Consider the following 27,017-nt stretch of genomic DNA (forward strand, 5'->3'; position numbering starts at 1 on the left):
CTGTCCTTGACATTGCCTGAACTAATAGTTATAAAGACTATGGCAAATAGCCGTTGAAACTTTGTATATTTTTTTAGTAAGTTTCCTGAAACTCAGTGTATAAATTCACTCAGAATGATACCCTCGTAGTGAGACTACAACGATGTTTACTGTACGTTTTTACAGGCCAGATCTTTAGTCAGCCTTCAATCCGCCAGCCTACAGCCCCGCCCATAGGATTGTGCGTCCTGTGACGCGCCCGCTGAGGTCACAGCCAGTTCCTTCTTTCGTGAGCAAGATGGCGGGCGGAGAAGTCGGAGTGACTCTCGGGCAGCCGCATCTTTCTCGTCAGGATCTTACTACTTTGGTGAGATTTGCTTCCTGAATTGATAAGGAAAGTTCATAGTGGGGAAAGCGTTGGGATTAGGATGTCCTGGTAGTTTTTGAGAGCGATAAGGGAGACCGGTGATACAGACTGTATTCAGACTGTCTGTGACCAAATCCTAGTGCTTACAGCCTGGCGTCGAGGCTTTATTAATGTGGCTTTTTTGGTTTTTGTTTTTGTACTTCTTACGGTTGGGGAGGGATCATATGATAAACAGTTTAAAAGTTAATTTTTTTATAGATATGTGAAAAAAAGTTTTTAACGTATCGTAAGTGTGGGAGGTCTGATGTAGGGAAACGGAATTGCTTTTGTACGGAGAATAACTTTTTTTTCCTTTTCTCGACCTCAAAAATCCTTTAAGGTTGCTATGAAAATGTACCTTCAGAACATCTGTTTCTCTCCGCACTATTCTAAAAATACTTTAAAAAGTAAGATACAGACAGGGAAACCCCCTTTTCTTAAAATAGGAGATTATGCAGAGCTTTGTATTGTAAACCCATGGGTCTTAGGAAAACGTTGGTTTGCCTTGAAAGGCAATGAACTTAAACACGTTTCCTTTTAGGATGTTACCAAGTTGACTCCACTTTCACATGAAATTATCAGCAGACAAGCCACAATTAATATAGGTAAGAACAACTTAGTAGTAGCAACTTTTCTGTTCTAATTGTTGATTATGGCAATAGATAATTCTGCATTTTCTTTGAAGTTATCTGACTCAAGTTGTCCCCAGTTAGAATGATACAGATCTTGTAAAAGAACTTAGAGTTCCCATCAGATATTCCAGAAACCACAGGAAACTGACATGCTCCAAACTTGAGTGTTTTTAGAGGATACGATAAGATCTCACTTTGTAGTCTTACTGATCTGGGGTTTGCTTTGTAGATTATGTGGGTGTCTCAGGATCACAAAGATCTGCCTGCCTGTGCCTCCTAAGTGCAGGGATTAAATGCTTGCATTTGATTTTAACCAATAGTGTAAGAAGTTCTTTTCAGTTACATTTTAGAACAGAATTTGTGAAAAGGTGACATTGATACCATTGTGCATTATATTTATATAAAGCATAATATAAAGTCTCAAAGTATTTGGTGTAATTATGTGCATAAGAATTTTTTGTTTTTTGTAGGCACAATTGGTCATGTTGCTCATGGGAAATCTACAGTTGTAAAAGCCATTTCTGGTGTTCACACTGTCCGATTCAAAAATGAACTGGAAAGGAATATTACCATAAAACTTGGATATGCTAATGCCAAGGTACGTAGCATACTGTCGAGGTAGGAACTATTGTAATTAGTGATTATGGCAATTGAAAAATTAAGTATTTTTTTTTTTTGAAATTTTCAGATTTATAAGCTTGATGACTCAAGTTGTCCTCGACCAGAATGTTACAGATCTTGTGGAAGTAGTACACCTGATGAGTTCCCTTCAGATATTCCGGGGACCAAAGGAAACTTCAGACTAGTAAGGTGATTATTTCAACACTTAGTGAAATAATTAGAATTTATTAAGTAATGATGAAAGGTAAGCTTGATGCAAATTTCTGTTTAAATACATTGTGGATTAAAAAAAAAAACCTGAATATTATCTTTTTTTCTTGGCGATGTGACAGTTGCTTTCTTTAATGGCTGAAGATGTGCTGGAGATGCATGCTTCAAGCATCTACAAACCACCTCAAAGAAAATTTACTCATTTCTAAATATAATTTAAAAACTTTATATTCACATCTCTAAAATTGGTTTGTACAAATCTTAAGATTTACCAGATAAGAATGAAGTTATTAGATAAAATTTTATTTTTTCCAGGTATCTTGTATTTTTTTCCCCTCAAAGTTGATAGCTTTAACAGCAAACAATAAAACAAATTACAAAGTCCAGGATGAAAGAGAATTGGGGACATTGTGTGGTGGTGAATGTTTTAATCCCAGTATCTGGGAAACAGAGGCAGGTAGACCTCTTTGAGTTTAAGGCCAGCCTGGTCAACATAGTGAAACCTTTAATCAAAAAGAAAGAAATAGAAAATTAGGACCCCTCTGAAGAGCACAGTACAATTAGTAAAAATAAATACATCAATTCTTCAAGAAGCAGAAACTGCCAAAGGCTATATAATACTGCAAAGAATAATGATGGACCTGTAACTAGTAAATTAATTTGGCTGGACCTGGTATCCAGGCATATCATTCCCATTTTGGGGGAGGCTATTAGGAGGACCACAAGTTTAAGATCTTGTAGGCATGTTAGATTTTCATTTTGAAGTTCTGAAAGCATGCAAGTTCTTAGTAACTCCTTTGCAGCAGAATTATCCCCAGTGTGATCTAAATCTCTGAGTATGTGTACATGATTGTGTGGGGGGAGGGTCCACACAGACACATACAAAAATGTGGAGGTTACAGATGGTTATCGTGTGTCTTTCATTGTGCTCCATTTTAATTTGAGACTGTTTATTACTGAACTTATAGCATATTAGCCTGATGGGCCCAGCAAGCTTCAGAGATCATCCCCTTGCCACCTCTGTGCTGGAATTATAGACTCAGATTATAAGTCTTTGTATGGGTGCCAGTACCAAGGTCTTCCTGTATGTACAAGTACTTTACTTACTAAGCCATTTCTCTAGCATGTCAAAAATCTAAAGAATATATGATCAATATATTGGTCAATTTGAAGACTAATGATTATTTCTCCAATAGACATGTTTCCTTTGTTGATTGTCCTGGTCACGATATTTTGATGGCAACTATGCTGAATGGTGCAGCAGTGATGGATGCAGCTCTTCTGTTGATCGGTAAAGTCAGAATTGATTTAGTTAAGTCAATGTAAAGTCTAAGAACTTTTAAAGCTATTAAGGAGCATAAGATGATATAAATGGAAATTTTCCAACGACTTAACCAAAAATGCTAATACTAATCAGCTATCAAAAAACATTGATAGTATGAATAAACATAGACTTTTCCAGAAGCATGGAACTTGGTTATACTAGTAGACAAATTTGTGCAGGGTAAGAACCCATAATACTAAGAATGTTTGAATCAATTTGATAGACATTAAATGTACATTATATGCTACCAACAGTCACAGTTATCCTAAGATTTATGTGCATCAGGGTAAGTTTTTAAGACCTTTTGGGTCTTAGTTTCACCTCTGTTGTAATAACTTAAGTGTTTTTTTTTTTTTTTTTAAATGACCACTTCTGTCTTGAGGTATTATATCCTAGAATTGGTCATAAGTAAAACAATTTAAAGTCTTTTTTTTTTAAACTAATACTTGGTTTCAATTGTTTAAAACATTTTTTTCTTTTAAATCAATTTAGCTGGTAATGAGTCTTGCCCTCAACCTCAAACTTCTGAACACCTGGCTGCCATTGAAATTATGAAGCTAAAACATATTTTGATTCTGCAAAATAAAATTGATTTGGTGAAAGAAAGTCAGGCCAAGGAACAGTATGAACAGATACTTGCATTCGTACAGGGTAAGAACCCATAATACTTAAGAATGTTTGAGTCACTTTGATATATATTTAATCTAGTATCTTAATGTACCAGATCATCCAAACACTGAATTTATGGTGTCAGTCCAGTATGTTTGCATACTTCATAAAACTGTTGTTATTTGTAAACTTGATATAAAGAATTATTTCTGAAGTTGACGTACTGTACATACATTTAGTCAAAACATTATATTCTAGAATCAGTTTTAAAAGATTTTTTAGTTTGATTGTAAATGTGAGAAGGAATGTTATATACCACATTGTGCATGTGAAGCAAGCTGATTCTCTTTCCCAAGGATTGAATATTTATCAAGTTTTCTTTCTTTTTTATTCCTTAAATACTTACCAAAGTAGCACCTGACGATGTTTTCTTTCTTTATAGAGTATAATAAGAGAGATTATATTTGAGAGAGAAAATGTTACATTTTTTTTATATATGAAATATTTCTTTTTTTGTTACTTAGTAGGAGGTTGATTACAAACCCTGTTACCTGGTAAATAAAAGAATAGCATGGTCCTCAAGTATCACTATGTTTACTGCAGGCCATTTATCAGTCAACGTAATGTTTAATTAATAAGAAGCAAATACTGCAAATAATCCTTGATAAGTAATGCTTGTAATTTTTATCTTGACATTTATTAAATAGATAAATTGTGATTTTTTAAAACTTTTACAACTAGCAATGTTTCTTTGCTTGCAGCAGGTATATTTTAGCACTTTTATTAGTAGTATGTACTAACATATCTTAATAACATTTTCTCCTAAAAGGACTTAATTAAAGATGAAAATATCATAAAGACTAATCATTTCTATTTGTTGGCTAAGATATGTGGGAGTATATAAAATATATTTTTAGTATATTTAGTAGTTTTTTACATTTATTTTTATTTTATGTGCATTGGTGTTTTGCCTGCATCCATGTCTGTGTGAGATGTCAGATCTTGGAGTTACAGATAGCTGTGAGCCACTATGTGGATGCTGGCAAGTGAACCTGGGTTCTCTTAATGTGCAATCAGTGTGCTTAATCCCTGAGCCATCTCCTGCCTAGCCATTTCTTCTGCCCTATTGTTTTATGAAACACATAAATATGTCTGAATTTTGCCTTGTAGGTACAGTAGCTGAAGGAGCTCCTATTATTCCAATTTCTGCTCAGTTAAAATACAATATTGAAGTTGTATGTGAGTATATAGTAAAGAAAATTCCAATACCTGTAAGAGACTTTACTTCAGAACCCCGTCTTATTGGTAAGGACTTCACCTTTTGGCCTTGATTGTGTTTTTTGTTCTGTTTTTCTTAATACATTGATTTCTCTTCAGTAGTATTTGTTGTTTGTTCGAGGACTAATTCTCCTCTCTCTTGGCCAGTTATCAGATCTTTTGATGTTAACAAACCTGGCTGTGAAGTTGATGACCTTAAAGGAGGTGTAGCTGGTGGTAGTATTTTAAAAGGCGTATTAAAGGTAAATTGTATTCTAAACATTTTATTGTAACTCCCATGTCCCATAAAGTAAGTTAAAATGTATAGTTTTTTTTAAAGACAACTTTCCTGTATCATGTGGTTTTATTTTTAAGGCTTTTTAAAAGATATTTTGTATTTATGAATGTTTGTATGTATATATGTATATCTTATGTGTACCTGGTGCCCAAGAGGTTGGATCCCTCTGGAACTTGAGTTAGTCTATTAGGAACTGCTGTGAAAATTGTGGGAGCCAAATTCTGGTCCTCTGCAATAGCAGTACAAACTTTTTTTTAAAAGGCAGGGTTTCTGTGTAGCCCTGGCTGTCCTAGAACCCACAGAAACCTACCTGCCTCTGCCTCTCAAGTGTTGGGATTAAAGGCTTGTGCCACCAATGCCACCACCAGGCAAGCAGTGGACTTTTAACCACTAAGCCATCTATCTGATCTCATGTATTATCTTTTGAATGTTGCAGTCTATATTTTGATAGGTTTGTTATAGGCAATTGTGTAAATTGAGTTGTCATTTTAAAAATTTGTTTATGTTCATTTTATTTTACTGTTTTTAGAATGTACAAAATTATTCTTGCAAATGGAATAGATAATAGTTTAGTAATCTTCCTTTTGGTACATTTTACATTAAAAGGCCATTGCTGATCTCTGACATTTGTTTCTTTGTTTTAGGTGGGCCAAGAGATAGAAGTGAGACCTGGCATTGTTTCTAAAGACAGTGCAGGGAAGCTTATGTGTAAGCCAATCTTTTCCAAGATTGTATCACTTTTTGCAGAACACAATGATCTTCAGTATGCTGCTCCAGGTGGTCTTATTGGTAAGAATTTTACTCTCATTGACAAATATATTTTCCTTGGCCTTCTGATTACTTTTGATGGAGTGTGGGAATGTATTCAAAAGGCTATTTGTCTATATAATTAGATAATCTTATTCAGTATGAAAAAGTGTGACAGGTAAATAGTTGGTTAAGTTTTTGGTTTTATAATATATATGATGTACAAATATGAGTATATTCATAAAGCAGAAGACATTCATCTTATGTATGGGTTGACTTTTCTAATCTGGTATGCATGTGTATATAATGTATGTTTGTGATATGAACGAAAGTGCTGTGGCATGTATATTTAAAAGAAATCAGAAGATAGTCTTAGTCTTTAACTTTTATCTTGTTTGAGACAAGAAATCTAGTTACTTTTCTGTACACCAGGCCAATTGGCCCACAAGTTTCTGGGGATTTTATCTCTGACTTTCATCTTGAAATAGGAGTACTGTAATGACAGATGTGAACTACTGTCCTCAGCATGACATGTGTTCTGGCATTCTCAGGTTTGCACAGCATCTCTTCTGCCCACATGGTACAATTTTTCAGCAATAACAAATATAATGGCTTAGTAATTAAAATGTATTGCTATACTTTGAATTTTTTGAATTGCCTTACATATAGTCAGGGTTTCATAAGGATGTTTTTAAAAATGTATTGATAGGTATGAATAATTTTTTGCATGTATTATATGTATCACATGTCTGCTTGATACCTTCAGAGGCCAAAAGAGTGCTTTGAATAATTATTTTTTTCCCTTTCTTTATAAAGGTGGTACCTTTCTTTATAGTCAATTAAAAAACATTTTTTAATAGGTAATAGAAAGGTGCTTTACCTTTGTTTTATGTTTTAACCTGTTTAGCTTATGTCTGTTGGTTTGCAGTGTTACAATTGTTATTGAAAAGAATGTGTAGGTCGCAATTTTTTTTTTGGTTTTGTTTATGTTTCAATTTATTATAGCTTCATTTGTGTTTCTTCTACATTGTCTTTTCTATATTTACTCTACTTTAGTCCTAACTATTGCTTTTCATGTTCTGTTTAGGGTTGATGTGTTGGATAAAAGTTTTTTAAATCTTTGTGTATTGTGGAAAGTTTTTTTTCCCTTCAGCTAGTTTTGCTGGATATATTACTTTAGGTGCCTGTCGTAGTCTTTTAAGACTTGGAATGAATTGCTCCGGGCTTTCAAAGTTTCCTTTGAGAAATCAACTGATATTCTGATAGGTTTTCCTTTAATATCATTTTAATTGTTTTCTCTTACAGGCATCAATACACTTTCTTTGTATATATTTTTAGTGTTTTAACTGTGGTTTGCCAGAGAGTTGTCTTTCAAGTCTTATCTATTTAGTGTTTCATGTGTGTTACTTATATTTGTATTAATGTGGCTTTACAGGGTTTGGGGAAATTTTTATTTATGATCTCCTTGAAGATATGGTTTATGCTGCTGACCTGGATTTTTTATTTTCCATCTATTCTTTAATTTCAAAGTTTTGTTTTGTTTTTGCAGTGTCCTACATTTCCTACATGTTCTTGTTTTTATTTTTTTCTTACCATATTCTTTGCTTATTTTGTCTAGATTCTCTACTTTTATCTTTGATTTTTGTTTGTATTATCAGGGCTAGACCTCAAGGATGTGTGTGTGTGTGTGTGTGTGTGTGTGTGTGTGTGTGTGTGTGTGTGTCTGTCTGTGTGTGTGTGTATTGGCCAAAGAGAATGAAGTTTTCCTAGAGTCAGGAAAGACTCATCAGGCTAGTAGGCTGTTATACAGAGTGTAGGATGGGACCAATCCTAGGGGAGTGGAAATAGTAAAGTGGAGATTGGTCAGATTGGAACTATAAGAAGAGCAGCTTGGAACCAATCCATATGTAACCGTGCAAAAATGCAACCAATCATGTGTAACCGCACAAAAATTCCTCCCTTTACCCATCCCGTGCTATAAAAAAGCCCCTCAGCTTGCTGGCCTTTTTGTCAAACTTTACTCCTGCATGGGTGAGCAGTTTGACCATTGGCTGCCAGCTCTCTTCCCTAATAAACCTCTGCTGATTGCATCCAGTAAAAAAAAAAAAAAAAAAAAAAAAAAAAAGAGCAGCTTGGGTTGTAAACATTGGAAGAAGATGCAAGTAGATCATGATAGATGAAATTCACAGAGTATGGGATTTAGACAGGGCCTGGAGGTTGTATATGACATTGGCAACTGAGTATAGTGGGAAGGGTAAGAGAGTGTAGTTATCCTGTCTGCCCATATGTTGTGGCTATGGAGTCTCTGGTAGGAATCTGGGCTGGAGACTGCGTTGAATCCCAGAGAAAAGGAGATGAGCTGATGGGAGTGGTTGTGCTGAGGTGTATAGTGACAGAACTAGAGGGACTCAAAGATCAGAAGGATCTTGGGAAAGGATGAGAAAGTACAGGTCATCACCATGTGATAGCTGTGTATTCACTGGTAGGAAGTGAGTTTGAAATCTACAAGGGGGTACCAAACAAATAAGCTTTGAGATCTTTGGAGATATGTATTTAGTTTTATTTAGGTAAAAGTGGCAAACAAAAATGTATCGACTACTATGTATGATTTATGCTACTCTGTATAGATTTAATGCTTTAGTTTTTCATGAGTTTTAAACAAATAAAATATAAAGCTGTGTACATCTACATTTTATTAGGAGTTGGGACAAAAATTGACCCAACATTATGCAGAGCAGATAGAATGGTTGGGCAAGTCCTTGGTGCTGTTGGAGCATTACCTGAGATATTCACAGAATTAGAAATTTCCTACTTCCTACTGAGACGGCTCCTAGGTGTACGTACAGAAGGAGATAAAAAAGCAGCAAAGGTAAGTTCATTTTATAGTAACTGTTTCAAAGCTCTGAAATAGTTTGTGTACTGTTCAGTCTCTTTTACTTAAAATGGAATTATAAAAAAAGTAAATAAATTGAACTTTCTGTAAGGTAATCACCCATAACAATAGAAAAATAACTTTTACATTACTTTTTAAGTTTTAAATTTTTAAAACTTTTATTATTGTGTACATGTATGTTATATATATTGGCCATGGCAGATTTATGGAGGCCATTGATCAACTTTGTAGATCAGTACTGTTTAGGTAGGTTCTAAAAATTAAAGTGCCACAGCAAAGTACTCTTACCCATTGAAACACCTCATTAGTCCTAAATTACAAAAAACAGAAGGGGTTCTGAGGTGGTGTCCTAGAACATAAAAGTACTTCTCATACAACATTAGGAACTAGACTTTAGATCCTTAGCACCCATGTAAAGGCCAAGCAAAGAAGACATCTGATTGTAATTAATCATCCTGTGCTCTTCCACCCCCGTGAATTGAACATAAATGAATTCATAACATACAATACACTTTTTAAAAAACAAAATGATAGAAAAGTATTATGCATATTACTTATCCAGAGATTTACTTGACAGAGATTAAAAAACTTACCAATATCTTTCTGACAAGTACAGAGAGATACTTTGTAGAAGAATTAAAAACTTGCAATTTTGTAGTTAGGAATGATAATTACCAAAAATTTATTGGTGTGACAATTAAGCTAGTCCTTTGCTTTGTTTAGAGAAAACTGCAGTAGGGCTAGCAAAATGGCTGAGTGGATAAAGGCTATTGCTGCTAACTGTAATAACCTGAGTTTCCTGAGTTCAATCCTAGGACACGGGAGGAAATAGAGAACCAACTTGTACTGTGCCACTTTGTTGATGTTGTTGCCAAGGATTGAATTCAGAGCTAGGCATATCATTTACCCTCATATTATCATACCCTCATATGACATTTTATGAAATAAAGAGTATAAAAATGTTGTTCTGAACTTGAGTGTTATGCTTTTGTCAACAGACTTCTGAGAATTAGCTCTGGCAGCTAATACTTCATCTAGCTCATAATTGTTCACAAATTACATAGGGTCTGAACAGTTTAAATTATTTCTGTGGAATCAGACTACTAGAATCTACTTAGTATTTTTATGCCATTATGCCCTTCAAGGAAAATGTGTAGCCCTTTTCAGGATTTTCACTTATTTTTTGGTTAGTGCTATAATTGGTATCTTATTTTTAGTGGTAGACTAAATTTGCATCTTAGATATAAAGTTAGGGTCTGTACCAGCCATACTGTAGTGTAGATTGGCCTTCAAATACTGTCAGTTTTTTTTTTCTGTCAGTGTTTCAGATTAAATTATAATCTAGGGTACCAAGCTGAGATGGATCTTTCATATAGTCATGGAATATTATATAGACCTTTGATAGTGTACAACTTAAAATCAAATCTTATGGTAATGAAATTTTTCAGAATTTAGTTCTTTTCATCATACAGCTCTTGTCAATAAATTGTCTTTCTGCTAATGTCTAGTAAATTTCTAGTTTATTTTGGGAAGCTTTTTAAAGTTAATTTTTATTTTTAAAATAATTTTTCTAGGTTCAAAAGCTATCCAAGAATGAAGTACTCATGGTGAACATAGGGTCGTTGTCTACAGGAGGCAGAGTTAGTGCAGTCAAGGCAGATTTGGGTAAAATTGTTCTCACCAATCCTGTATGCACAGAAGTAGGAGAAAAAATTGCTCTTAGCCGACGAGTTGAGAAACACTGGCGGTAAGTTCTTCGGTTTTGTTACTGTTCAATCAAGAAAAAACAGCGTATATGTTTTCGTGTGTGACTCAGTAGGTTTTGATCTTAATCAAACCTCTTAAGTATTGTACTACTCAGCAACATCTGTAGCCATCTTCTTACTTTTTATTTTGACATAGATGTTCACTAATTTTGTAATCTGGTCTAGAATTTGTGATCCTCTTCAGCCTCCTGCACTATCACACATAGCTTTAACATCATTAAGTTTCATAGCTTTAATTTTCAGATAGTTTATTGGTTATAAATCCAATCACGTTATTTACTGTTACTCTCACTAATCATTCTTTATAAAGCCTCAAAAACAAATATTAGTTATCAAACGTAACTGAATGTTACATTTTTAGTTCTGTCTTTGTTGTGTGTTAGTTTGAGTATCCTAATTGGCTTTTACAAGTTATATAATTTTTTTTTTAAATATTTTTCTTGGTGTAGGGTTCTTGAGATTTATCTATTTATAGTATGTATCAGAATCACTATTGAATATATAACTAATGAGTTCTTTTCCACTTATCAGTGAACATGGACTGCTTTCATTTATGGCCCTGTATTCATAAAACTGTGATTGTTAGTCTGTTTCTCTTGCAAAACTATTTGCAATTCTTTCAAAATTTAGTCTACCTTTAAAAATAAGTTACCAATTATATATCACTAACCAAAAATAGGTGAAAATCCTGAAAAGGGTTACACATTTTCCTTAAGGGCATAATGGCATAAAAATATTTAGTAGGTTCTAGTAGTCTGATTCCACAGAAATAATTTAAACTGTTCAGACCCTATGTAATTTGTGAACAGTTATGAGCTAGATGAAGTATTAGCTTCCAGAGCTAATTCTCAGAGGTCTAATAACAAAAGCATAACACTCAAGTTCAGATCAATCAAACTTTCAATTATTTAGGTTAGCATAAGAATAGTAGTTTTTATGTGCGTATATTTAATGTGTATATAGACCTTGCATTCCAAACAAACAAAATTAGCCAATGTTAAAAAGAAATTGAGACTTCTAATTGAACTTTTCTGACTTATATATTGTGGATTATTTTTTCTTCTCAGATATCTTTTGTATTTTAGTCTCCCATTTTTACTTTAGTGGGTTTTTGTTTGTTTTTAATACTTAATGTATGTGTGGAGGAAGGAGAACATCCCTATGAAAAGCAAGAGGATAACGTTTCACTAACTGGTTACTGGGATGTCAAACTCAAGTCAGGTTTGATAGTAGTGGCCTTTAACTGCTGAGCCGTCTCCCTAGCTTTACTGAAAGTTCTCTTAAAAAAGCAAACAATCTTAACCAAATTGCTGAAGATAACTATCATCTACACACCAAAATACTCATTTTGTTCTCATTGCCCATTGCTTTCCCCTAAAGCACTCCTGTTGGCTAGTTCCCCTTTCCCAGTAAGTCATAACATTTGCATTATATTGCATGTGCTTCATTGTCCTTTGTTTCTTGCTTGCTTAAGGACTTTTCCTTCTATAACCGTTACCTTACCAGTTTTACAATTTTAAGTTACATACATACATACATACATACATACATACATACATACATACAATTAATGTATGTGTGTATTCCTGAATTTTAAGAGTTGCAATATTGATCTATATCATGTTTGTAGTTGTCTTTCCTTGTTGAATTATTACACAACACATTTATTATAATAGTTTCTTGATAACTTCAATATGAAAATACAGCTACTCATGTCTCTTAGGTGCATTTACAGGACATGTATTTTTCCATCATTTACTTACTTCATCTGTGCATTTCTAGATCTAAATTTGAGTCTCTTAGGAAAGAGAAAAGTTAAAAACAAATAAAAAATACTGGTGTTAACATTGCTATGGTGTTGTTTATGTTCTGTATGTGTACAAGTTTTCTTTTAGGATTTCTTTGGGGGGTGCTTTATTTTAAATTTTTAAAAAATGTATTATTAGTTTAGTGGACAACCCTGTGGAGTTTGTGCTCATCCCTATCATGGATTTTAGGGATGGAATTTGAGTCATCAGGTTTTTGTTACCAGAGTTTTTAGCTTTCTTGTAGATAGTTGTGATTTACTTATATTTCTGTGTTTATTTTACAGACATGTAATTACATGTTTTGTATAAAACATCTTAAAATCGCAAAACCTATTTTAATATGAAAACTTTTTAGGAGTTGAGGGTGTGGCTTTGTCACAATTTTTTTTTAGGCTTTTTTGTTTGTTTTTGTTTTCTTAGTTTTTATAGGATATTTATTTACATTTCAGATGCCATCCCCTTACCCCATTTCCCCTCCCTAGAGAACCCCTATCTTATCCCCCCTCCTCCTTTTGTTAGAATTCTTTTGAAAATTGACATATTCTTCCACGTTGTTTAGTCAGAGTTTCTCTCATTTTGCAGTTGTGTTGTTTACTTTCACATTAATTGGCCTGTGAATGTCTAACCAATTTTTTGGCTATTACTGTTGGAGTGCTGGCTTTAATAATGCTTATTCTATGTGTGTGAGTGGTTTGCCTGTATGGCTTTGCACGACATGCATGAGCAAAGGGCAGAAGATAGAATCTGATTTTCTAGAACCAAAGTTATAGATGGTAATCTTGGGAACCAAATCCAGATCCACCGCAAGAAATAATCACTGAGAGATGCCCAATTCCCTCTTTTTAGTATTTTTAGTTAAGCAGGTCCAGTTACGATACACTACTATTGCTTTCATTGATTGGGAAACTTTTAAGTCGCTCTTTTTATATTTTACATGTATGAATAATTTTTGTTCATGTTGTGTATAGGTGTTTTGTCTGGTGTACAAAGGTGCATTATATTGTATACAGTGCCTTCAGGAGAATTAGATCCCCTAGGGCTAGAGTTACAAAATGTTGTGCTTATGCAAGTGCAAGAATTAGAACCCTGGCCCTCTACAAGAGAATACAATACTCTTAGTTGTTGTACCTTCTTTCTACCCCTAAATTTTCATTTTTGAAAGATCGTTTTATCAGATACTGAATTCAGTTTGCTAGGATTTTGATTTTCTTTCAGCACTTACTTTAATTATTTTACCCTACTTCCTTCTGGTTTATAGAATGGCTTCAAACAGGAATAAAGAATAATGTCTGTAGATATAGTCTTCTCTACTTAGCTTTTTAAAATATTTTTAATTTTCCAGGAGCCTTACTTTCTTTTTGAACCTAGGCAAAACATGTAATCAATGCCTCAGAGCCAGATACAGAATCTCCTGCTTTTTCTTTATATTTTTTAAATTTTATTTTATTATTATGTTTTTAATCCCATAGCTTCTGACACAACTTCTAGGTCATGCAAGATAGAAATTAGTCCTTTGGTTAAGTTTTAAGTCAAAACTTTAAAAATAAGTTTCATCATTATCATTCAAAACTTGGAATTTGGTTGACATTCACTACACAGCTCTACATCTAGGGATGGGGTTCACTTAAAAAAAGTAAGAACATTTCCTGTAATTTCTAGAATAGTGTTTTAAAATTTATTTATTTAATTTAAATTTTTAGCTGAGCATTTGCCTTGGTTGTCAAGGATCTTTATAGCCCCTTGTTTTCTACTAAACTAATTTAGTCAGTATGCTTTTAGGTATTTGGTTAGTATTTATAGAGGGCAACAAATTCCTCCTGAAGCTTTCATATTGTTGATTTTCTACTTTAATAATCTTTCAATTGCAGACTTGAAAACTACTTAACTTTTGGCTAAGTGAGAAGCCGAGCATTAAAAAAAACAAACTTTAAAAAACAAAGCAGTGATTTTGTGACGTGTTAAAACCTTTTCCATGGGTTTGATGATCAGCATTAAAAAACACGTGCAGGAAGAAAGGAAGGAGAGAGGGAGTTGAGAACAAAAGAAAAGCCAGTTTTCTGGAGGGGGAGTAATGAAATTTTACTTATTTAAAACCATTATTATGTGTCTGTTGTAAAGCACTTACTTTCAGGAAAAAATCATAGTTTTATTTTATATATTTTTCTAGTCTACTGAACTAAAAGAGTCTACTGGATTTCTTTAGTCCCAGCACTGAGGAGGCAGTGGCAGGAGGACGTCTAAGTTCCAAGACAGACAGGACTACATAAAGGGTCTCTGTTTTCATTCATTAGCATGCTTCTCAGAGAACATAGATCACCCGTACAAACTGTTTTGGATAGGAAAGCATATTACTCTGGAAGAATATTTACATCTGAGTTCTAGAACTGTATTGCTTTTTTCTTTTTGTTTTTTCCTTTGTTGCTGAAGAGTTGAACCAAGGGCTATATGACTATTACTCAACAATATACTTTGTCTTTCACTTAAAGAAGCAGGGCGGGGAGATAGTTGGAGAGTTGGCTCTGTGATTACAAACAATGGCTGCTTTAGAAGACCTAAGTTCCATATCCAGAACTTTGCTTAGAGTGACTGATAAGTGTAATTAGCTTCTGGGTGTCTGGTACCTTCTTGTGGCCTCCACAGGCACTGCCCAAACCTGGTAGCCAGAGATAGATACACTCATACACATAAATAAAAGTAAGTAAATTGTTCATGTTGACTGGAACTCTGTAAGGCTATAGGAATGAAAGGAAGTGAGTCATTTCTTTATAGAGAAGTGTATTATGAGAGCATGCTTGAACTTATAAGTAGGTAAAGTAAAGCTTTTGTAAAGTGATTATGCTGATGAGATGGATTTAAATACATGATTTTTTCTATTTTAATTTTGCAGTTTAATTGGTTGGGGCCAGATAAGAAGAGGAGTGACTATCAAGCCAGCAATAGATGATGAATGAAATGATTCATTTGGATGAAACCAGGAATTTCTTTCATAACAATCTTAGAGATATTTTCAAATCTAAAAAGTAGGAAATCTAAAGTAGGAAATGAATTACACAGCTTATTATATTAGTAAAACCTGTCATTTCAGTAGAAAAAAATTGATGTTTGTAAAAAAGATGACAAACTTCTTGATACAGTTCAACAAATAGTATTATCATTGTAGCTTGATAGTTAACAACTGTTGCTGTGTACCATTGAACTTACAGTAAAGAAAGTTTTTCTTATGCTTGAAGAATTGTTACTCTAATAAAAACTTGAAGGCTGGATTCAATTTTGCCTCATATTTTAAAGTGCTTTAAACTTAACACAAAATTAATTGGTTCAAAAATTGTTTTTTTGAGCATGAGAGCTTATTTACATGGAAAATGTCTTTATAATTTTTCCTCCTCTGTTCCTAGGAAGCTCAAGCCAGTTCTGTATTTTGTCTCAGTAGTTACTCCTAAAAACTAACAATTCTTGAATGTGCTATTACATAAAATACTTAAATAAGTTCAGAAATCCTTTCAGTTCTTGTTTTAATATTTATATCAACATAAAATACGAGTAAGATGACAGATAAGTTGACTCAGCAAGTTAGTTAATTTGCTTCCAAGCCTTATAAACCTGAATTAAATTCCCAGGCTGCTTGTGGTAGGAGAGGGCTGAGTCTCTCAAGTTGTTCTTTAGTGACCCATGCGCATGTACACACACACAAAATTAAAGTAATAAAAGTTTAGTATTTTGATTCCCTTAAAATACAGACTCTAATTAGGATTTTTCCAAATATGACTTATAACAAGTAATAAATAAAAACAATAAAGGCAAAATAGAAGCAGCCATAAAAAAAAGGCTGTTGTTTGCATTAAGTAAAGAAAGGTATTTATTTGACTTGGACCAGTGCTTTTAGTGGCAAGGTCCTAAGAGGGAGGATTGGATAGAACATAAAGTTAGAAAAGCTGGAATCAGTTGGGTTTTGTTTAAGAAGTCCTGCGTCTTACAAAGTTTAAGGGAGAAATGGATGAAATCAGTAGAAAACTGTTTAATGCAGTGTTGTGCAAGAACACAGTATCTCAACGGCATCTAAGACCATATTATGTAGCCTTGGGACTGATAAGTCCAGACCTATCAGGGGGCAGAATCCTAGTTTCCAAGGACCAAAACCTAAAATCCTTTGAAGCCCTGGAAAGGGCACACTAGGTTCCCATTGTCCTTTTTATTAGAGATCTTTTAAAGAACTAGGATTAACTGGCTTTCAACATTTGTTGACTTTTTTTTTTTTTTTTTTTTCTGCCTGGCTATTGACTTTTTTTTAACTTTTATTTTTTTCATTGACTTACTTTATACTGGCAGTAACTCACAGTTGGCAGGTTGGTTAAGAAGAACACTGTGAGTTACATTTACACTCTGAGTAATGTCATACTGAAGAAATAACAACAGGAAATGTTCTTCGAAAGGGAAAAAACCCTCAGTTTTCATCATTCACATGACTTCTAACAACCAATGTTCTGTGACTCCGATTGCTAGAATTTGATCTCTTTCAGGCATCTACAGCTACTGCATGAAGTTAATACAACATCCATGCACATCAAATAACTAAATCTTAGAAGGCTGTGAAACTGGCATATACACTTAATCCTAGCATTTGGGAAGCAGAGGCAGGCTGAACTTTATGAATTTTGTTCACCTTGTTCTGGGCCATCTAGGCATACATAGGCAATGTCACAAAACATGTAAAAAGGTTTTTTGCAATGTGACTGCAATTTGTGCCTCCATTAGCTGCTGGATGAGGTCTCTCAAGCACAGCACAATATCAGTAATAGTGTCAGGGATTGACACTCTGACATGGAAGAGTCTCAGATTGGGACAGCCATTGGTTGACTGTTCCCTTAGTCTCTGCTCTGTCTTCAGCTACATGCATCTCTGAGTTTTGGTTTGAAGGTTTTGTGGATGGGTTGGTGTCACCCTCCCTCTTCTGGAAGTCCCACCTGGCTATAGGAGGTGGCCACTTAAGTCTCTATTCCCCTCTGGTAGGAATATTCAGCTAGGGTCACCTCCATAGACTCCCTATATCTTTTCGACCCACCACCAAGCCTCCAGCTAGTTACAGAGATGCCTCCCAACAATTTCTATTTTCATTTCCAGTCATCTGCCTCACCTCTGTGTACAACTGTGTACCCCCACAGCCCTGTTTCTTTCCTCACCCCTTCTGCTGCTCAGTTCCTTCTCTTCACTTCAATGATTAGTTTCCCCTTATGTGCGAGATTCTTGCATCCTCCTTTGGGACCTCCTTACCCAATTTGGGTCTGTGGATCGATCGTAGCATGGGTATTCTTTATGGCTTATGTTCACTTATATGTTAGTACATACCATGTAGTCTTTCTGACTCTGGTTTACCTCACTCTGCATGATATTCTCAAGATCCATTCATTTGTCTGCAAAATTCATGATGTCATTTTTAATAGCTGAATAGTATTCCATTGTGTAGAGAACGGGCTAGGTTCTTTCCACTTCCTGGCTATTATGAACAAAGCTGCTATGAACATAGTTGAGTGAATATTCCTGATTGCTGATGGAGCATCTGTTGGGTATTTGCCTATGAGTACGAGTTGTGAAGTACGAGTTTGCACTTTCATCAGCAGTGGGGGAATGTTGCCAAAGCTTCAAATCTTTGACAGAATGTGCTATCACTTGACTTTTTTTTCTTATTTTTTTATTAGATATTTTATTTACACTTCAGATGCCATCCCCTTTCCCCATCCCCCCAACCCTTAGAAAACCCCTATCCCATGCCCCCTTTTTCTTTTTGCACATATACATTTTTTAAAAAATGTTAATCATAGGCTTTATAAGTTTGGTATTGCTCAATCAGAGGTATAACCCAATACCCAAGCTAGATATATCAACTATCTTTGACTGGTGGAGATATATGAACATCTGCCTCCTTGTCTCCCCCCTCTTTCTCTCTTTCATCACCTAGCTTCTCCTCTCCTTCTCCTCCTCTTCTTACTCTATCTCTTCCTCTCAGTACTCCTCCTACCTTATCTCCTCCTACACATCACCCTTCCTGTTAAAATGAAACTTTTCTCTCAAAATACAATTAGAGCTTAATTGTGCCAATTTGTACCTGTGAGGTACAAGATAGTCCTCATACCCAGTCCAACATTTTGTTGACTAACCAGCACCTCTGTCGTCTCTCCTAGCTAAAACACTTAGTTCTGAACCTGGCTTTTCCCTTGGCTTTAGGATGAATGTCAGCTGACGACCATCCACTCAAATCTTTTCTCTCAAGGTAAATAGCCAGAATTGGCTATGAGGCTATAAGTTTTCAACCCCGTCAGAAATCCAGAATGACTGAGTTAACTATAATTGTGGGAAGCACAAAGCATAGCTTCTAAAACTTAGCCAATTTATAGAGACCTCTGAACACCTGGACACTCGCTCTACTTCAAAACGTTGGAGCATCTGTTCTTCTGCCTTCTGGCCCAGGATCATCTGACAGACCTTAGTGCTGCAGAATTATTAAGGGATGATTACTCTGTCTAGGCAGATATAATCAGTCGACTGTTCTGCAAGTGTGTCCTTTTCTGGACAGTAATTTGTCTGCAGATGGAAAGAGGCAATTCTTGTCTAGTGGCTGTCTCACCACAACTGGAGTAACTCCAAAGATGCTCAATTTTTTCTTAGAATTTAATATAGGAAGCTGTCAGGAGCAGACAGGTCTCTAATCAAAATGAACATTAATACAGAAATGTTTGTCATGTCAATTCTGTGGATTTCTGATGTTTTGAAAACCAACTATCCATGTAAGGTAATCTGGACTGTTGCCTGTTAACTCCACTCAGCTATTTCTAAATAAAACATAGAAAACACCCTAACAATAAACTCCCACCCATGAATTTGCTATCAGTCCTTAACTCACAGGCTGACCATCTCAAATCAGTTAAAAAAAGTTAAAGGACTGGGTGTAAGCCTTGTATTCCTAAATGTGTTATACTGGTACAATGCCTATGAGGGTAACAATATTCATCTCACTCTTATATCAATAAGAGGCTCATACCAATGAAAACCTTAAAATTTGTAATCAAAGTAAATTGGTGCCATTTAAGAATTTATATCTTCATCTTGATACTAATTATACAGATTTCTACCAATAGGTTATGGCTATGCAATAAACCCTAGCTACTCCTCTCTATTCCCACAAAACCACTACTTTTCCCTAGAAAGACAGCCCAACATTTACCACCTTAGTCCCCAAGCCCAGGGAATAGGGGTGCGACTTCATTAGCTTCTTCAAGCTGACTATGGTCGTTGAGATATTAGAAGAGGAGTGGGGGGAAGAGCAAATTGATAAGCCTCTGATGCTGTGTCTTCACTGCCTCCAGATGGAATTCCCGGACCTCAGAGGTTTGAGCAGGTCTGCCCAGCTTGCTTGTTGAATAGATAGACCAAGGCTGATCATTCTGCAATATACAATTCTCAAAACAAATTTTAGTATCAAGATAGTTTTTTTTCACGAGGGCTGACATTTTATTAAGGATGTTGGTTCTAACCACTTTTCTTTTTTTCCCTCTTTTATTGGATATAATATTTACATTTCAAATTTTATCCCCTTACCGCATTCCCCCCTCCACCCAGGAACCCCTTATCCCATCCCCCCTCCTCCTGCTTCTATGAGGGTGTTTACCCACCTACCCTCCAATCCCCCCCCCTTATATCCCCCCCCCCCACTCAGTGCTCAGCCTTCAAGGTACCAATGACCTCGTCTCCCACCTATGCCCAACAAGGCCATCCTCCCCTACATATACAGCTGGAGTCATGTGTCTCTCCATATGTGCTCCTAGGCTGGTGGTTTAGACCCTGGGGAGCTCTGGCTGGTTGGTATTGTTGCTCTCCTCATGGGGCCACCAACCCTTAAGGCTCCTTCAGTTTACTCTCTAACTTCTCCATTGGGAACCTTTGATCAGATTAATGGTTAGCTGTGAGTATCTGCCTCTGGGTATGTCAGACTCTGGGGGACCTCTAAGGAGACAGCCTTATCAGGCTGCTGTCAGCTTTCCCCTCCTGACATCCATATCAGCATCTATTTTTGGTGACTGCACATGGAATGAGTTGGGTCCTGCTTACGTATCCAGTCTGATAGTCTATGTCTTTTTATTGGAGAATTGAGTCCACTGATATTAAGAGATATTAAGGAGAAATGAATGTTGTTTCCTGTTATTTTTGTTATTGGCAGTGGAGATATGTTTGTGTAGCTACCTTCTTTTAAGGCTTTTGGAAGATTACTTTCTTGCTTTTTCTAGGTTGTAGTTTCCCTCCTTGTGTTGGATTTTTCCACCAATTATTCTTTGAAGTGCTGGATTTGTGTTGAGATACTGTGTGAATTTGGATTTGTCATGGAATATTTTGGTTTCTCCATCAATAATGATTGAGAGTTTTGCTGGGTATAGTAGTCTGGGCTGGCATTTGTGTTCTCTTAGGGTCTGTATGATATTAGTCCAGGATCTTCTGGCTTTTATGGTCTCTTTCTTTGTTTTGTACATTTGATGTTTTGACTATTATATGGCAGGAAGTATTTCTTTTCTGGTCTAAACTATTTGGAGTTCTGTAGGCTTCTTGTATAATTATGGACATCTCTTTCTTTAGGTTAGGGAAATTTTCCTCTATAATTTTGTTGAGGATATTTACTGGTCCTTTAGGTTGGGAGTCTTCCCCCTCATCTATACCTATTATCCTTAGGTTTGGCCTTCTCATTGTGTCTTGGATTTCTTGTATACTTTGGGTTAGTAGCTTTTTGTATTTTGCGTTTTCTTTGACAGTTGTGTCAATGTTTTCCATGGTATCTTCTGCACATGAGATTCTCTCTTCCATCTCTTGTATTCTGTTGGTGATACTTGTGTCTATGACTCCTGACCTTATTTTTTAGGTTTTCTATCTCCAGGGTATTGTCCCTTTGTGATTTCTTTATTGTTTCTACTTTCATTTTTAGATCCTGCATGGTTTTAATTCTTTTTCCCGTTTGGTTGCATTTTCTTGCAATTCCTTAAGGGATTTTTGTGTTTCCTCTTTAAGGGTTTCTATCTGTCTACCAGTGCTCTCCTTAATTTCTTTGAGAGTGTTATTTATGTCTTTCTTAAAGCCCTCTATCATCATCATGTGAAGTGATTTTAATTCTGAATCCTGCTTTTCTGGTGTGATGGGGTGTTCAGGGCTTGCTCTGATGGGGGAGCTGGGTTCTGATGATGCCATGTAACTTTGGTTTCTGTTGCTTACATTCCTGCACTTGCCTTTTGCCATCTGGTTAACTCTAGTGCTGCCTGTACTTGCTGTCTCTGACTGAAGCCTGTCTTTCCAGTTATCTAGCTTGTGTCTGACCTCCTAGGGGTCCAGATGTCTCTGTGATCTTTTCCAGCTGCACTGATTACAGTGGTACCTCTAGGATGGCTCAGGATATGGTGTCTCCGAGGTAGCAGTCCAGCTAGGTGTCTGCTGTTCTGGGTGCAGTGTCTCCTCTAGAATATCTCAGGATATGTTGTCTGACGCTCTGAGTTCAGTTGTTCCTCTGTGGCTCTGGGTTGAGTGGAACTTCCAGTATGTCTCAGGTGGAATCCGGGGTCCACACAACAGCAGACCTGGCAGAGGTCTGGTCCAGGCCTCAGATCCGGGAACTAGTTTCTAAGACACTGTCCAAGTTAGAGCGCCTGGGATCCCCACTTCCTCTGGGTTCTTGGAGGTTGGGGGCAGAGCTGCCACCCAAGATCTGCTCAGTGCTCTGTCAAAGACCAGAAGGAACCAGTCTATCACTTGACTTTTTTATCTTAGCCATTCTGATGGGTGTAAGGTGGAATCCTAGTCCCCTTATGATTTGCATTTCCCTGATTACTAAGGACTTCAAACATTTCTCTAACTGCTTCTCAGCCATTCAAGATTCCTGTGCTGAGAATCCTCTCGTTAGCTGTGTACTCTATATTTTAATTGGGTTATTTAGGTTGTTGGTGTCTAATTTCTTATGTTCTTTATATACTTTAGATATTATTCCTTCGTCAGATGTACAGTTAGTGAAGATATTTTTTTAATCTGTAGGCTGTCATTTTGTCCTGTTGACAGTGTTCTTTGCCTTACAGAAGCTTATCAGTTTCATGAGGGCCCATTTACTAATTGGATGATGTTAGGGCCTGAGCCTTTAGTGTTCTGCTCAGGAAATTTTCCCCTGTGCCAATAAGTTCAAGGTTGTTTCCCAATTTCTCTTCTATGAGACTTAGTGTATTAGGTTTATGTCTGTGTTCTACTTGGACTCCAGCTTGGTGCAGAGTGATAAATACGGATATATTTGCATTCTTCTACATGATGACATTCAGTTTTGTGAGTACCATTTCTTGTAGATGCTTTCTTTTTTCCACTGTATGGTTTTGGCTTCCTTATTGAAGACCAAGTGTCCATGGGTGCGTGGGTTTATTTCTGGGTCTTCATTCTATTCTACTGGTCTGTTTCTGTACCAATAACGGTTGTGTACTAAGACCATGCAGTTTTTTATCACTATTGCTTTATAGTACAGCTTGAGATCTAGGATGGTGATTACTCCAGAAATTCTTTTACTCTTTCACTGTCTGTTAAAAATGTGTTGGAATTTTGGTGGGGAGTGCATTAAATCTGTAGTGCACTTTTTGTAAGATGACTATTTCCATTATGTTAATTCCAGTGAACCAAGAGCATGGAGATCTTTGCATCTTCTGATATGTTCTTCATTTTCGTCAGGGTCTTTAAGTTCTTCTCATATCGATCTTTTACTTGCTTGGTTAGAGTTATGCCAAGATATTTCTTATTGTTTGTTGTCGCTATTTTGAAGAAAGTTGCCTTAATTTCCCTCTCTGTCAGTTTATCATTTATATCAAGGAAGGCTAATGACTTCTTTGAGTTCATTTTATATCCAGCCTTTTTACTGAATGTGTTTATCAGTTGTAGGATTCCCTGATAGAATTTTTGGGCACACAAAAATACACACACACACACACACACACACACACACACACACACACACACACTCACATCTATCTACCTACCTATCTAAAAAATGTATATAATATATATTATGTATATTATATGTGATATATATATAAAATATATATGTAATATATATAGTATGCAAAATAGCTAACACAATCCTGTACAATAAAAGAACTTCTGGAGGAATCATATACAGATATATGTATATACATACATATATGTATATATGTGTATATATACACACACATATATGTATGTATATGTGTGTGTGTGTGGGTGTATACCCACACACACACACACATACTATCATCTGAAAATAGTGATATTTGGACTTCTTCCTTTTCAATTTGTATTCTCTTGATTGCCTTTAGTTGTTTAATTTCTCTGTGGACAACTTTAAGTACTATATTGAGTAGATGGGGGGAAATTGGCAGCCTTGTCTTTCTCCTGATTTTAGTGGGATTGCTTTAATTTTCTCACCATTTAATTTGATATTGGCTATTGACTTGCTGCATATTGCTTTGATTATTTTTAGGTATGTATCATTGATCTCTCAAAGGCATGGAGGGGTGGTGGACTTTGTCAGGCTTTCTCAGCATCTAATGAGATGATCAGATGTTATTTTTCCTTCAGTTTGTTTACATTGATAGATTTTTGTATTTCGAGCCATCCCAAAGCATCCGTAAAATGAAGCCTATTTGATCACGGTGGATGATTGTTTTTGACGTGTTCTTGGATTAGTTTCCAAGTACTTTATTGAGTATTTTTGTATCAGTGTTCATATGAGAAATTGATCTTAAATTCCTTTCCTTTGTTGACCCTTTGTATGGCTTAGATATTAGGGGGACTGTAGCTTTATTGCGTGAAATTTAACAGTGTTTCTTCTGTTTCTATTTTGTGGAATAGTTTCAAGAGTATTGGTATTAGGTCTTCTTTGAAAGCCTGGTAGAAAGAAATCTGTGCTAAAATGATTTGGCCCTGAGGTTGGTTGGTTTGTTTGTTTGTTTGTTTGTTTGTTTGTTTTTTCAGTAAGAACACATGTTTAGTAACATATAGGTGGAAAACCAGGGCCTTTATTTAGCAAGCATTAGGAAATGTGAAGAGGAAAAGATACAGAACCCATCCAAAATGTGGAGTCAGGAGAGGACTATGTGATTACAATTTTAACAAGTCCTCAAACACATATGCGATTACAATTTTACAAGTCCTCAGACACAAAGCTGATCCACAATAATTTGAGGACCCATTCATTGTACCTGGGCAAGTGAACTGGGGCAGGAGACTGCCGAGGAAGGTTCAATGATAGAACTAGAGCAACCCTTAAAGGGCCTGCAGAGTGTGGAGGACGAGGAAAGGCTGCCATGTGTCCTAAGGGCTTCCTGACTGTCAGCAGCCTTTTTGCATATTTGTATATAAAAGCCTTATTTAAGATATGTTTATTTCTTATATGGGAAACTTGGACTCAGAGATGTGAAATAATTTTTCTGAGGTCACAAAACTAGTTAAATGACAGAAGTGGGATTAGCAGATATTTTCATTTTCTAGATAAAATTGAGCCTCAGTGAAGTGTAGTATTTGGTCTGGAGAAAGTGGCCCAGATGAACGCAGGCTGTGACTCTCAGACGATTCATCTCTGCCTCCCTTTTACTCTAAGAGTGGGAAGAGTCTACATTGCTTAGAAAAAAAGATGGTTACAGCATGAATAAAGAAATTGGAGTACACCACTGCAAAGCAGGCCAGATTTAAAACTTAAGATTTTAAAGCCATCTTTTCAACCCCCACAGATCAGTTTTGACTAGAGATACAGTTCAGGGAATCACACAGTAAACATGGTAATGACTTAAATGTAATGACTTAAGATTACTTTTTATAAAAAAGATAATTTCTTCCCATTCCAGTTTTGTTTTAATTCATTTATTAAACAATTACTAGCCCCCAAATTATAGTATGCTAGAATCCAGTCATAAGAATAGACTATGATCTTGATTTTTTGTCTATTATCAACCTAGTTAAGATAGTCAAATTGATTTTATGGTAAGTTTCAATTTAATCTTATTTATTCATTAACTGTTACATATTTTTTCTTGGTGATTTCCTGTTTTAAATTTCCTGGCTAAACCAAATGATGACATGAACTCTTGGAAAGTAAGACTGTCTACTTCTAAATAGCCCTATATTCAGTCCAATACTTCTGATTGATAAATTCATCGTGAAGTGACAATTATGTCCCAATTAGAAAAGTGTTTCTCTGTGTGAATTTAATTTTTTTTAATTACAGAACTCGTGATTGCTAATCAGCATACTGCGTGATTACTTTTACTAAGGACCTGTAGGAGGCCGTTTTTTAACTGGAAGCATGCAGGGCTCATTTCTGAAGCCCAGGCTGGTTCAATCTAAGCTCTCAGTCCTCCTACAGTGGGAGCTACATGCTCAGTTTGGCCCTGGGGGTGAGCAGTAGGCTGAAAAACCACGGCTCCAGATTTGAGGTTAAAGGACTCAGTCTTCAGTCTCAGGTCTGACAGTTTTATATGCAAACTTTGATGCACTGTTTCCTTCTGGCTTAGTGTTCTGTCTGAAATCGGGAATACTCAGGAGAGGTGGTTCAGTGGTTAAAAAGATATACTGCTCTGGCACAGAATGAGTTCAGTTCTTAACACCTAAATGAACTGCTTTACAAGTTTCTGTAACTCCCTGTAATTTCAGCTCCAGGGATCCAAAACCTCAGGCATCTGCATTTTCAGCCCCTCACTGCTGCACCAACACACACATAATTAAAATGATAAAAATAAATCTTTAATAAAGTGGCAATATGAAGAAGTTGCATTCTAAATTCGAATACATGAGTGGAGCAAAATTGTTAAAAGAAAAATTAAGTTTAAATAGCATTTGATGATCACATTCTTGAAAGCCGAAGTCTGCTGCTAAGTCATCTCCACCCTATATGCTCACTGTCAATCTTGCTGTGCTGCATGACTGTAATGTTCAAAGATATGTAAGTTGTCTGGGTCAAGGTCTCTAAACACAGCTTACCCTCTTTCTTCCTCTAGTTTCAAATGAGGCCGCCACTCAGGCAATGTGATTAATCAATTTTGTTTAGAGTCAGGTATGATATTAACACCACTATCCAACTCCTATAACAGGCACAGGGCATATATAAGCCATAACAGACAGAAGTAGCTGAGCTACTCTTTAGGCCAGAGAGTCATGTGTGGGAGAAATGATGACTATATGGTACAATTTATTGTACAGTGCTTTACATTTTTATTCCATTTTAATTTATCTACTTAGCTCTTTACTTCTTGACTGTGCAGGCAGTGTGACCAGCAACTTCAAGCTCCTGCTGCAGTGACTTCACTTCTCCACTAGATATATTAACCTTAAACTGTGAGCCACAATAAACCCTTTTTTCCTTACACTGCTGTTATCAGGGTATTTTGTTACAGCAGCAAGAAGAGTAACCAAGACAGATTCTGAAAGAACAGTAACCAAG

General features: G+C 35.9%; 1 protein-coding gene across 2 annotated transcripts; it reads left to right on the plus strand.

Moving 5' to 3' along the window:
* Window positions 1-239: 239 nt before the first annotated feature.
* On the plus strand, window positions 240-15,818 carry LOC117701328 (eukaryotic translation initiation factor 2 subunit 3, Y-linked). Of its 2 annotated transcripts, XM_034493104.2 has the most exons (12): window positions 240-346; window positions 927-990; window positions 1,488-1,615; window positions 1,706-1,827; window positions 3,045-3,139; window positions 3,665-3,823; window positions 4,952-5,086; window positions 5,207-5,301; window positions 5,981-6,125; window positions 8,783-8,952; window positions 10,551-10,723; window positions 15,438-15,818. In XM_034493104.2, the coding sequence occupies exons 1-12, from the start codon at window positions 278-280 to the stop codon at window positions 15,499-15,501; spliced, it is 1,419 nt and encodes a 472-aa protein (XP_034348995.1). In that variant the 5' UTR covers window positions 240-277; the 3' UTR covers window positions 15,502-15,818. The 2 variants fall into 2 exon arrangements, with proteins under 2 accessions (XP_034348995.1, XP_076562332.1); XM_076706217.1 differs by lacking the exon at window positions 927-990 and having other exon boundaries at window positions 263-346.
* The last annotated feature ends 11,199 nt before the right edge of the window (window positions 15,819-27,017 follow it).

This window comes from Arvicanthis niloticus (assembly GCF_011762505.2).
Source record: "Arvicanthis niloticus isolate mArvNil1 chromosome Y unlocalized genomic scaffold, mArvNil1.pat.X SUPER_Y_unloc_4, whole genome shotgun sequence".
NCBI lineage: Eukaryota > Metazoa > Chordata > Mammalia > Rodentia > Muridae > Arvicanthis > Arvicanthis niloticus.